This window comes from Rhyacophila brunnea, unplaced genomic scaffold (genome assembly GCF_057557595.1).
Source record: "Rhyacophila brunnea isolate RB1 unplaced genomic scaffold, BYU_Rbru_1.0 scaffold_2, whole genome shotgun sequence".
Classification (NCBI taxonomy): domain Eukaryota; kingdom Metazoa; phylum Arthropoda; class Insecta; order Trichoptera; family Rhyacophilidae; genus Rhyacophila; species Rhyacophila brunnea.
The window spans coordinates 9,062,360-9,077,135 of record NW_028232859.1 but is presented as its reverse complement, the minus strand read 5'-3'; the positions used below and the strand labels follow the sequence as shown (position 1 = coordinate 9,077,135).

At 33.2% G+C, this 14,776-nt stretch overlaps 1 protein-coding gene across 1 annotated transcript in view; it reads right to left on the bottom strand.

Moving 5' to 3' along the window:
- Positions 1 to 4,270: 4,270 nt before the first annotated feature.
- LOC147071817 (uncharacterized) overlaps positions 4,271 to 14,776 on the bottom strand; it is a 101,353-nt gene continuing 90,847 nt past the window's right edge. The window contains exon 4 of the mRNA XM_085946649.1: positions 4,271 to 5,389. Coding sequence (XP_085802775.1) covers positions 5,214 to 5,389 — 176 coding nt within the window. The 3' untranslated portion in view covers positions 4,271 to 5,213. The remainder of the gene's footprint in view (positions 5,390 to 14,776) is intronic.

Sequence of the window (14,776 nt, the reverse complement as noted above, 5' to 3'; positions counted from 1 at the left end):
TTATGAAATCTTTTAGGCTGACCCTCTGAAAACCCGGTGCTGGCCCGTTCTCCCGGGCCCGAAATGACATTTGAAAAGTTCAACAGACGCATAACGAGTGCTCAGACGGATGGAAGGGGTTGACGGCGCTGCTTTCTCCTCAGCGGCGCATTTTCACGACGCTGTTTTGACGGCAGATACCCACCACTCTTGAGAGCTCGAATGTTTCTTTATAATTTATGTTTTGTTTACGTCTGACAAAGTGAACGCAGTCACGTGCGACGGTCTGATTCAGGAAACATTAAAGAAAACGACTGTGAATATGCAACGTAGAGACTCTATCATCAACTTATTATCAGATTTATAATCCTCACTCATTAATTATTAGAAATAGTATATTTAATAAAAAAAAAAATATTCATTCATTCAAACATCGACCGGATGTAGATGGCGTGTCATATACATATAAACAAAACCACACTCATCAACACAAACTTACATTATAAGAAGTACATAGTTTAATACGTAACTAATTTTTAAAAAAACTTTCATATTAGCTATACCACTGCAGTAATATAGTGCACATCTTCAATCTTCTAAATCCGTAGGATACACGTAAGTTTTTAGCGATCTTTTTAGAGGTCGGAGCACACACGCGACAAGCTAAAAACCTGTGGTTAAATCCCAATCAGTTGTCAGTTAAGGATTTTCCTTAGTGTAAGGCCGTGAGCCGTATAACCGTAATAGCCGTAAACGTATAACCGTATGTAAAAATGTTTGTAGACAATATTGTCTTCTTTTGGTTAAGTATACGTTTATATGGATACACGTTTTAGTTGCGCACGCCGCTCACGCCCCGCCGAACGCTGTCCTTAGGCATAAAGCCCATTGACGCAGCGAGTGCGGCGCTCGCGCAAAATTTCTACAAGTGGCGCGTAAATCATCAAAAATACAACGTAATCAAATACGCCAGCGCCCACTGGACTTAACGATGCCTTGCGCGCCGCCTGCCGCATGAGTCACCGTTTTTCGCTTCTCGGCGATACGATGTAATGAAAATACAAAGAAGTCCATTCATTGAACACGGCTACCAAAATTACGCTGCTTGAGGCGTCGTCGATCGACGGGCCAAAAGCAATTATTTAATAACAGAGAACCCATTGTTTTATTTTATTCCGTGTCATTATATTTCGCTGGTTGAATAATGTCGTCGTAAATATTTATTACAAGCCCCGAAATAATATAATATTTTTATTGCTTTGTTATGAGAGACGCTGTAAAAATAATTGTTTTGTGCTGCTTGGGCCGCTTATTACATAGGTGAAGGGTAATGCGCGGCGAGAGACGTGTGATTATGGTTATGAATACGCCGACTTCGCCCGCTCGACGCGTTCTGTGGGCACCATCGCTTACACTTAGTTGTCTATAAAAAAAAACACTTTCCAGTTTACAAACCTTGAGTAATGTAATGTCACACCAACACGTTTGAACAATCCAGACGCTATCTATAAATCAAATAAAGTCACCGTTTGTAAGCTTAATTCAACATAGATACAGTAATCGTTTGTTAAAAAATTTGATTACATTATTAGTTATAGACCTGGCCCGGTAGCCTAATGACTAAAACCCTCACCCGGGAAAAGAAATGTTTTTTCGAAGATTTCTCTTGATTGATCTATTTTCTCTGACGGTTTCTAAATTTATGGATTTTCATAATATTGTAAAAGAATTTTTATACGGCCTTTAAATACAATATACCTAAGTATATTTTGATAAAATTTAAAATATATGGAATCGGTATAAAAACAACAATTTCAGCATCGTATAAATACATTGATGGTAATAAAATCATTCCTATGGAGATGTCACAATTATTAATTTATTTAGCCATATAAATTTTGACGAAATTAAAAGAAAATAATTCACATTTACATATTTTTTCGCTCCTTTGTTTACGTTGATGTACGGTTTCCATGGTCGCGTGACAGCTTTAAAAATAATAACAAAAAAGAACGGAAGTAATTATGTAATGCCTGTCTGGAAAGTTTGCCCGCTTTACGAGTTCAATGTTAATTAAAAATTGTACTCTAAAACCCGTTACTGTTAAAATTATTGTACTCCAAAGGCGCGCAATTGTGTATAAAATATTGTTTTGAATTTAGAACAATAAATTATTTTACCTTTTCATTTTGGTACTAACTGGAGACATCGTAATATTAAGTGTCTGGTAAGATGTACCTATGAAACATTTGTACGAATGAAAATTAGCCAAAACTATTAGTCCGAATGGAATTTTCATTAGGTATTCACCACTGTAATTTGATATACGAATTTAATGCATAACAGGCAGGTAACTAGTTGGAGATGCAACATTTACCTGGAAACAATGATTTTCATCTACGAAAATTAGACATTATCTAATTCAGAATTGCTTATACTCATATTATTAAATTCATCTTTTATAACCTATGCATGAAAAGAGTTCTATCCTGTCAACTTTTTTATGGTATATATTTTCTAAGAGCCCTCCTTATATCATAGGGTTGTTGGGCTAAAGGGTGTGGTCAGCACTTATTAATAATTATTTATGTATGTACCTATTTACTGCCGCAATGGCTAATAAAGGCTAATAAAAATTACACATTAGATTAGATTATTTTGAAATCCATATTTGAAATATGAATTTTGAAGAATTATGGATTTAAATTTGAACTCCACCAAGCACCCCGAGAAGATAATATTAATAATATTTATTTTGTTAATTTCTTATTTTTATAATAAGTACTTATGGAGTTTTTTTTTGTAAATTTAGTGTGATTTCCTGTTGCGTTCCACACTGCAGTCCTCTCTTGAATGGGAAATTATCATGTCTTCGCCAAGAGATACCCATATCCTATCTAGCCACAAATATAAATTTTCTTAGCCAATTTACATACCAAAAGGAAATACAAATTTGTAAAGGCTTGCTATCGGCGGAAACAGACGAGAAAGAGGGGGAAACTTATACCATGGTTCGACTCAATCTCTCTATATACGTTCAGTTATGTGAACGGTGGAATGCAGGGAACGCTGGAAAGACAAAACTAGAACATTCTAAATGAGCCAAGATCATCAACAACACAAACATTAACCTACACTCGGTCTTAATCGAACAATTGGATGTGAAGTTTTTTACGCCTGCGAATATTTCAGAGCAGTTACCCAGGTCGCCACGCACTCAAGTGTGTTTTGACTGAGTTTAAATTGACTTATTTTATAAAATATGTACAAGAAAGACAGGAGCACATGGAATCAACAAAAATAAGATTATAAAAAAATAATACAAAACAAAGCTAATTCAAAACTGACAAAGATTATAATATGTGAAGAGATCACGTTCGATTTTAAAAAAATGGAATACAATAATAATTGGTCTTTGTGGCGAAAAGGCTCGATTGGCCCAACAGCTGGTTAAGCATAATATCTTTCTTTTCCGTACATATTTCAGGATATTTCCAGAGGCTGTGGTTAGCATCATGCACGATCTTCAGCAGTTAGAGACGCGAAAAAAAGATTTTATAACAAAGCACGCAACCAATAACTAACAACACAATAACTTATATTCCAGCTAGCTAAAATCCCTGGTTTAAAATCAGGGGCTGAGTGCAATGCTCCGGTTCGGATGGGGGTGCATTTTGGCAATGGCAGGGGTGCTGCTCCCCTCGACAAGGTTGTCTCGCGGGCCGCGGTCCGTTCGAGGTCACCGCGAGGCGCAATTCACCCAGTGAACTCACCATTATTTTGGGTGGATGGGATACTAGGGTGTTTTGAAAACTGACTATGTTGCAACAATAGATATAATATTCCTATTTACAATTGGCCGAATTTATTATTTGATTAATAATCACAATTGACCAGGCGCGCACACAGAAAAATATTTTTTAGAGGGTGCAGTATACCTTTATTTTTCTTGGTATATACCTAATATTGTAAACAATATTTGGTAAACTTTCTATTGGAATTTTCAATCCATTAGTAAATTTAGAGAATTTGCAATATTTTGGTACCTATATTTGCCATAATATAGTACCTATATTATGATAGTTTAATATAGTACCTATATTATAATAGTTTAATATAGTGTTACCACAATATCTGTTCAAATCATTCTGTTTTGTAAATGTCATATTGTGAAAGTCTAGAATTAATAATTTGTAATGCCTATAATATGTTTTAAAAACATATATTAACTAATTTTTGAGTTGATTAAAATATAATTAGTATGTACCTATTACATTTTTTTTCTTTTATTGTGGAAATGCATTGTATTAAATATTAATTTAATTTTATAAAACGTAAATTTTTATCGCACTTCTTTCACTTTTATTTAAAGTCTGGACCGGTTTCGTCCGCTTCAGAGGGACATTTTCAACTAATGAATATTCCAGACAACCGGCATTTACAATAACAAATTCAAAAAAGTGTCAAAAACAATCAACCAATACATTGATGTATCGTATCAAATAATAATTATGCTAATAACACTTAATTAAAATGAATAAAACTGCATGTTAATATTTCATAAGGGACAATAAAACCAAACAAAAATTTGCGTTTTGTTACAGTATTATAATTATATGTACAGTATTATATTTAATTGAAATTTAAGTTTGTTCATGGTATACAGGTACCTAATAGAGTTCTGTTTAAATGCACAACGTATAAATATTTAAAAATATATAGGTATATCTACTTAGTAATAATAGCACTATTCAATTGCCATCTATGATTATTACTTAGTTTTTATTGATTGTGTTTTAGTGCCAATGTCGCAAGTCGAATATAATATGCATCGATTACGAAATAATACGAAACAGCACGTAGTGACAAGTCAAATAAAAGTGGCATTTCTCCCCAAAACAAAATCCCCCCCCCTGTCTAGCGAGGTGAATAACTCAGCCAGGGCGGGACTGAGGCAGACAAGGTCGGGTCAGCGGCCTACCAACCGCCTGAGGTCAATCGAGACATCGGCGGTACACTTCTGGAGGCACAGGGAAGAGGGAATCCGGTGACTGATTTAGATTTTTTGCAGACCCTCGCTACCCTTCAGAGAGGATCGCTTTACTAAATGTCTACTGCGAACGCTGCGACTAACCGTCCATAGTTACTTTGAAATATTATCGCATTTAGTAAAACAATAACGACAAGGCGGTGAGAAAATGAATCCTTGAGAACTACACTGGAGTAATCCAAAATTAATGCTCGTAGATAAAGGTAAAGTAACTGTTGTCACATGAATTGTAAACGTAACACGTAAAATATGATGAAAAATGATTTAGACTAGTGTAGTCAAATATTAACAGGTATAATATAATAAAACTTACAACATTCTGAAATAATGAAGTCGATTTAGCATCAATTGAAGACTTACCTGTAACAAAATAAAAACAAAAATTTGGTAAATTATTCAATTAGTTAATTGGTATGGTACGTAACACTTATTACACGATTTTATATAGTCTATTCGCCGTACGAAGTCAGATAGTTAAATAGGACATGCTCAATTTTTATTTTATTGTGTTAACTGTCAATTCATGGTGGAAATGCATTGTATTATTAATTTAATTTAATGAAACGCAAATTTTTATCGTACTTATTCCACTTTTATTTAATATCTGGACCGGTTTCGTCCGCCTCAGAGGGAAATTTTCAACTAACAAACATCAATAAATCAGTCAATAACGTAGTTTAACCATGAATTCTTGATTTCGTCCTTAAATAACTTGTTTTTTTTCTTTATTAATGTCATTATCAGAATATAACTCAGTAATGCTGCTAATCATAAACCGTTCAAATTATAATGCAATCGACGCTTATATAATTTTACATCGTATTGGCAAATGTTGATATAAGATACCACGTGGTACATACCTTGCTTTTGGTCATTGCACAAGGGAAATGTTAAAGCAGGACAGCATGTTTATTCGAGCTATATGCCATCCTAATTCGAGTCGAGAAATTACCAATTACATGTCAGATATGAACCCCTACTGTGTAATGTATTATAATTAACTGTTGTTAACTAACTAACCAAAATCGAATAGGTACAAGTAAAAGGTTAAATTATCAAAAATGTTCTTACATTATTATAACTTGGAATTTAACTATTAACTGCAACCTTCACTAACATTAACACAGACGTATGCAAAACTTTATTTAAATGGGCGGAGCAGTGACATTATTTTTTTAAAATACATGGTGATCATTACAATTTATGAATTTAAAACGTTCAGAGCATGACATTTAAATGAAAAACATGTGAAAGATAAGCTAAGAAAATGGTCACTGGGGCGAATTATTAGATTATATGTAAATTATTTCGTAATAAAGATGTATAGTTATTTAATCGTATCCATAAGCCATTAAATAAGCATATTTGCGAAGATAAACCCTGAAATCTGAATTCATTATGAATGGAATGGTGTTTTTTTATTAATTAATACAAACATAGATAATTTTGAACGCGAGACGTTAAAACAGGCAGCGAATATAGTGTCTATAAACAAAAGTAATCGTCACTGTTCTGACAGAAGACACTACTTCGAAAAAATGACATATTGAGTTAGTTATACCAAAATGTTCCTTATTTCAAACTTTACCGTCTGGAAACCTTCTTAATAAATAAACAGTCTTTATTTTAAAGTCATCCTTTTAACGATTACTTAATAAACTCGCATGATAGACCATTTCAAACATTTTAACAACTTCAAAGTCAAATTACTCAAAACTAGTATTCTCCAGTTAGTGTGTTCTGCTAGAACAGAGACGAGTTAATAACTACCATCTTTAATTAATATAATATACTTATCCGCGTATATAATATTACCTTTTCTATGTCTGTCAATTCAAACCAAAATTAGTGCTATTCTTGGTGGAAAGTCATAATAGTTGAAAGGAATTGGAACACAATTGTTAGGTTTTTTATTTAATTTATAATGTCGTAAAACGAGACAGGTATAAAAATGTGAAAAGTTACCTCAAGTAAAATATATTTAACAAATAAATAACTAATATAGGAACTGAGTGTGTTGTTATTTTTTAAAATACACTAAAACCGCTATTGAAATGTCAAATAAGTGTTGTAATAAAAGGAGTTCATAAAACTTGAGTTATAGTCCAACTTGTTTTTTATAAGTACATTATAATATATTTTGTATGATTTCCACAGTATAATAATATACTCTATGATTTTTATAAAGGGACAATAATATGAAACCTGTAATAGGCATGTAACGATGTTGACTATGTGTATGTTCAATGTTGAAATTATTACTTGGGTTGGCAGTCAAAAATATTGTACAAAATTGAATTATTTAGGTCACTTTACATTATATTATTATGGGGAAAGTCTCTCAAACAAATTCAGTATCAACACAGTCTCGCGGAAGCCTTAGATATTTTCAATTAACGAATGAATCATTTAATTTTTTTATGAGCTAAAAAAAGAATGTTTTAATAATTATGAAATATCTCAAATGACAAAAATATTTCGAAACAAATGGTAATTAAAAAAATTGCATACGTGACCGTCGATATCGAATAACCTCTAAACAACTTACTCCTAAAATAAAAACAATATTCGTTGCCATAGCGCGGATCGCTTTTCCGCAAAATTCAACCCCACCGCCTCCCGGCCGCCCGAACGGGGTGGGGGTAGTTTTTTTATGGAGGCTGTCTCAGACTTGTTCGCATAGGGTAGGTTCGGGACGACCTTGATCGACATTGGACGAGCGCAAAAGCCTGGGCTGAGCGAGGCGCATAGGGACGACGCCTGGAGAACGGCGCGCGAAGAACCGACGCATAGATACACACCCAGACGCCCGCCGTCGTTTCGATTCGACGCGGATTTACTGGGATAGTATGGGAAATACGAACGCCTCGAACGAATGTCTTGAATAAAATTATTAAATGAATTTTTCATATATTTTACACAGTTTACGTGTAAATACGAAAACGAATATTATGTCAAAGGCGTTGAAGATAACCTTCTGTACTAGATGGATCTTACATATTATTGGAGATTAAAACTCAAGTCATTTTACACTGCAGATTATTGTGTAGCAAACTCGCGATCACACTTGTCAATGGCCGTAAGTAACTTTAGATTAATTTAAACAGAAAATTTCATCGATAATTGAATAATATGTAACTTCTGTCAACAGCGTGCCTGAAAAAAATTATAATATTATAACTCATTTAGTGCTAACACCGCGACTGGTGCGTTTGGAGTCGTTGGCCATTAGATTTAAATAACGTGTTATTTAAATGTGGTAATCGAAAACACACCCTAAATTATAATGAAAATGTGACTATTATTCTACATAGAAAGGCAGTCAAATACTCCGAACTATATTATATACTTACAGTAATTACAGTTTTATTTTTATTTTATAAAACTAGATACATTTTTTACAATGATAGAGCTCAAAGTCTAACACAAAACAGGTAGGTAACATAACTCAAGTTTTGGAAGACCAAAAACAAAAATAGAACTAAGTGTAGAATTAGGGTACATTATTTGGTATCAATAATTAATAGGTACCCAATGTCTGATAAAATCAGGAATAAATTGTCCCAAGCTAAAGAGTAAATATAAGAACGGTAGAGAAGTACGATGTGATCTTTTTTAATTTCAGTAATAGCTTTCTATAGGATTCTTGTCAAGAATTGACAGTAAAGTTACTACAATCGAGTGTTTGAAGTGAAAGTAAGTAAAGGAAATATCATAAATTATCTTATTATTAATACATATACCCACAGGCTAACGCGATTATAATAATATTTACCTATAAGTAGAGTTGGGTTTCGGGAATTTCCCGACGGGAAATCTCGAGAAATTTTCGAGTTTTTCCATCCCGAATCTCGAGAATTGAAATTTTTAGAATTTCGGGAAATCCCGGATTTCGAGAATTTTTTCTCGGGATTCGGGATTTTTTTATTATAAAATATTAATTGAAAAAACGATTTTCTATATGGAAAAAGTGGACAGAAAACACAAAATTCAAGGACTGATCGAGGCATTTAACACAATTAAGCCAACCTCGACTCAAAATTAGCGCAATTTTTACAACATCAGGGAGTTTTGTGTCTCAAAAGCGTACGCGATTGTCAGTCACAGCAATTGAGAGTCTCTGTTTTTTTAAATTCTATTTTAATAAGTAATGTTTTGAATTATTTTTGTTTTCCTACTTCTATTTTGTTTGTCTTCTTAAAAATCATATTTTTTGAAATTTGTCTGTTTTTACACTGATTTTAGGATTTTTACAGGTTTTTTGAAATTTCCCGATTTCATCGAGAATTCTTTTCTGGAAATCCCGAATCTCGAGATTGAGATTTCCTCGGGAAATACCCAACTCTACCTATAAGTCATTATAGGACATGATATAAATCACCGACTTATGCAGCTTGCAACCATAGGTTACTAATATACCTACTAACATATTAAAACTGAGTTTTAATGTGTCATTTCCAAATTCAAACTCCTCCTATTTGACGCCAAATTTAATGATAAACAAAACAATTAAAATTAAACGTCAAAATATTAAATTTGAATTTGGAATAGAGATGATGAGGAATAGAAATAAAAAATATCTGTATATTGGATTATGATTATAATGATTGTGTGATTGATTATTTATTACATTACGCGATTGGTAAAACTGAAATATAACTGAAATATAATTATTATAGTGTACGCTTTCCCAGCCTGTTTCTCCAAAATCAAAAGGGAAAACTTGACCGGCCTTTACCTGCAAATAGAGGACGTCCTACGAGAAAATCTTTTGAAAAGGGCAGTAGAGTTCGCGACACGGCGCGTCTGTAGGGTGGCAGGCGATTAGGGGGGGACCTCTAAATCAGAAGGCTTTGTAAGTAAGCATAATATGCGTCTGGGTCAATGATCCAAAAATTGCTCCCTTTCTACGTTTGCATGTAAGGTTTGTTTTGTAACCTAGACGGAATTGTCATACGACGCTTTTGAAATTTCTAAACATAGCATACGTCATACATATTATATACCTACTACGCATTGTTGTTGGTTTGATTGCTTACGAGATATTAATATTCAAGCTCAGTTTTTCAATATAGATATTATAGTATGTTATTGTATCATACGGGGGGGGGGGGGGGGTTGAAAAATTAAAATAAATTTTTGATATTTGGTAAATTCATTATCAGTACAAAATTAATATTTTTCATTTAAAGAGTTGAAATTTTTATTCTTTTCTGTAAATTGAGATCGAATCTGATTGTCAGACACTATCATTATTTTAATAGTTTGGTATAAGCAAACATGTAAATAGGTAGGTATACTAGAGACCTACTCCAAAAATCCAAATTTTACACCGATCATAAATTAACAAAAGACAATAAAACAAACATTCTTCACATTTTCTGTGGAAGGTATTATTTTCTAAGCAATAGAAAATTATACTTTGGTGAATATAATAAATTATAATGTTAAATATTTTTACTCTATTTATATAAATAATGTAGTTAGTTATTTATGTGAAATCGGCAAAGCATCAATTCAAGCAATGCCTTCCGGTTTGGCCAGGCGTATGGCTGAAACTCCTTCGGGGAAGGCATACACATGCGACATGATTCCATGATTCCACAAACGAACACTAACGATCCTTATAATTATAGCCGTTAGGCCATGCGAAATTTATAACTTCTCGTGGATGCAACAGCTGGCAATAACTTGTTGACGAGCACTCTTAGTTATACCTGCAGTCCATGTGTTTATCGTTAGACTCAAAGTGCGGAGTATCTGCGTACGGGGAATGTAACCAGAGAATGCCGGGGTCCGCGATTGAAGCGACGAGAAGCTGTAAATAGTAGCCGGGATAAATTTGTAAATCTGGTAGATTTTATATATAAACCCCGCCTCGGCCTGCCACGCTAAAATATTTTATATATTAAAAATATTTATAAAATAAATCAATTTGTTTTAGAATTGTATTATTTTTTTTAACTGTCGTTATGTGTTTTTTTTATTCTAAAATATCTAAAGAGTAATGCTATTAAAATTCGAAAGAATTGTAATTTCACGAGAATATAATGGGAAATGGTGGATTCATGATAAGATACCAAAGAGTAAATTATCTATGCGATGATATAACACTTTTCTCGATTCCACAATTATTATTGTTACTCGGTGCCCTTCCCTTTCCTGAACTCATTTATGACGCAGAGGTCGAGGAAGGTTCCCTACTAGCTGAACTAACCGAATAAAATGACAAACGATGGGCAATGTATTTTTCACTCCCACTGTCTATCATAGATACCTATAGAGACATTTTTGATGGAAGATGCTCTATCAGTATCATTAATAATTTTATATATTTAAGACGTAATATTATAGATATATTTTTTTGACCATATTCGATCCTTATGGGATTACATGGGTCTCCACATTGTGGAGATTTTTATTAACAGATTTTTGTTTTTACGAGAAATCGATGTCATGACTGAAATTGTTAATTGAATCGATCATAAGATATTATGGTTATTTTCATATCTAATTAAAAACATTACAATTATTAGGTAGATTTAAAAAATATATATAATTCATCATACAGGGAAAATTCACATATGAATAATTGTACCTACATTACAAATCAATAATCTTTTAATTAGTATAATCATTGTCATAAATTTAATGCTGAATGAAGGTAGGATACTTCCCAATATTGTAAATTATTGTCGGTCCATGGTTTTGCCATGTATTTACATCAAACGAATTTATTTTATCAAATTAAACGGTTGCAATTGTATGACTATTTTTTATCCACCAATTAACTTTATACATAGATTGTTATAAATATTTTATGTACTTACGTTCCATCACCCATTGGTTCCTTTGTCAGTCCTTTGAACAGGCAAGCTTTTGGATCACTCTTTCGACTTGACTGGGAGAACAGAGGAATTGTATTTCCGAAAGATCTAATAGGCCTTTAGGATATTATAATGTAGTAGTTTTCGAATTAAATCCATAAAGTAGGCATAAAGATAAATGTCTCCAAGACAAAAATATAGATAAACTGCTTTGCTGATCGAAAAACGTTACTCTTCGATTGCACTCAAATCGAGTGGGCAAAGAACTACGTATATTTCGCACGATAAATGTCCATTGACGAGATTGCTCGCAGAATCAAACTGGCACCGGGTGAAAAATGATCTCACATTGTGCTTAACAGTGGAGATGGGTGACTTTTGAAAAGAGGTAGGCTGTGGAGATCTGATAAAAAGAGCACACTTGTCAGGTATAATACTTACGAGAATACTACGATATTTAGCACTAATGTACGCACTAATAAATAACGTAAAGGTACACACTAATTCAATGAAACTTCAAAAACTCACTGACGACATAAAAATAAGCGATGTGTTTAAATTAAGTATTTTTCAAAACATGTATACTATGTATACCCATCAAAAATCATTAGATAAAATTTATTTTTATTTAAAAAAAATAATCTATACCTACTTATTTATTAACATTCGATTAAACGACGTTGAAATTATTTTTTTAATTATCTAATTATTAATGATTTTGGACAAAGTGCGCAGTCGTGACAGCAATATTATGCGCGAATGTTTTAGGCTCTGCGATAGGAGCTTACCTTATTTCATACAAATCAGCAGACTTGCTGAGGTTACGAGACGTAAAGTCCATACGAAAAAAATCCAGAATTATTTCACACATAATCGTAAATTTATTAACGTCGAGATAGATGGCGCGCTGTGGTATATTTTTTAATACTTTTGCAGATTGTTTTGTAAACTGTGTAATACTGTAATACATTCCTACATATTATATTCTCGTTGGTGAAATAAATATTTTTTTTAGAACATAAAATAATGAAGTGATTAAGTATATAAATATGTCAATATGCAATTAAAATTGAATATATATTAAATAATTAATTATAACGTGGGAAAACTACAAAATAAACTGATGAAGAAGGAAACCATCAAGAATATGCGAAGTGCTAGATGTCGCAATGGCGATGAAATGACAATGAAATAGATATGTCGCTCGTCGTGTGGACAACCGCTGGATAGATGCTGTAATACGGTGGTATCTAAGTGCTACTAAACGCCTTAAAACTAAGCTAGATCGACGAATTCATAAAGTTACGCGTATGTATATGCATGTCAGCGAAGAACTAGGAATTAAAAAGAGTAGAAGGTGCTACGCCTTTATCTGGCAGTGGATCGACTCTGGCTGATGATGATGACACAAAATTCATATAATATGTTATTCTACGTATGCAATTACCATAACTATCAAATATTAGCGTGTGATTCGTTTGAATGATGATGCGAAACTAGAAATAACTGCTAATAATTAAATATTTTTCATTCATATTTCATAGCGTTATTTTTCTTTCAATTAACAAAAAAATTAGGCAAATTTGCAAGTAATCATTCTTTATAATGTGTACACTATTTTTCATTCAAAAATCAACAGCGAAATGAAAGATTGTCAAAAAGGCGAAAACATAACAATGATTGATTGCACTGTACTGTCGTTTAGTGGACGTAGAAAAATACATTGTGCACAGTTGTGCGAACGCTCGCCAGGCGCCGCGGCGCTCGCCGTCGACGTCACGTAACGACGCCCGCCAGCGCCTAGGTCAAGATCAATGCCAGAGAAAGTGAAAGAACCGAGAAGGTCGGCAAGATGGCCGCGCGGGGGACGCCGGGGGGAGGAGGCACGCGGACGTGACGTCACGATAGAGGAAATGCGGATGGCTTTATGTGTATATATTTTCGGGGTGGGGCGATGCGCATTTCTAGGGGAGAGTTTTGTGAATACTTAAATACATATACATTAACAGATATATTTTTTTACAGTTGTGTCAATAAATTAAATTTTAAAAAAAGCATGTATTACCTAACCGACGCCTGGTTTGAAACAGGAAACAAAAAACGAAGGAATAAAAAAATATACGACAAACTAGACACAATAATATGTAGATATCCATTACGAAAAATAATTGTTTCTCGTGTCAATAATAAGTATTATATTACGAACATTAACGTCTGCAAATTTCAATATTCAGAGAAACTGCTTAAAATGTGAATTTAAAAAATCAGTTCAGTAACAAATGAATTGGTTATAACAACCACGCTCTATTCCCATTAGGTTCAAATCCTACAAATTCAACAAGTGGCTGATTATGGGCCTGTAAAATGTAGTTACAATACCTACTTAAATAATTCCATATGGACCAAACTGTGTTTCACCAATAAACTGATGGAAGAGGATTAGATATCTGGTTGTACGAGTATAGCTACCAAAATACAGTCGTCAGTGTGTGATATGTTTAATTTTTATTACCATCAGTAACATTAAGAAATTTATTTATAACAAGAATTGTCAGTATATTAATCTATTATCTATGCCAGTGATTCATAGTCCTTCTTGTGTGGGATAAACTTCAAATTGCTTTTACATTATGTATTTATAACGATTTTTTGAGAGCGCCTCAATGGTAAGTTATATCTTTTGAAAGCGTTTTCAAATTCTCCGGATCCCGAGATTGGATCCACGGGGTTACCAGAAAACCCTCTCCTTAGGAATCAAAGATATACGGACTTTTGAAAATTTTTAAAGTTTTTGCCATTGCTGTTTTAATAAAGGTGTTTTCGAGTGCGTTGGGTAAAGAAGTTACTTGCCAAAATGTATTGTTAAATCTGGTAAATATGTTTTTCTAAAATAAATATAGTGTGTTATAGTAAAAATAAT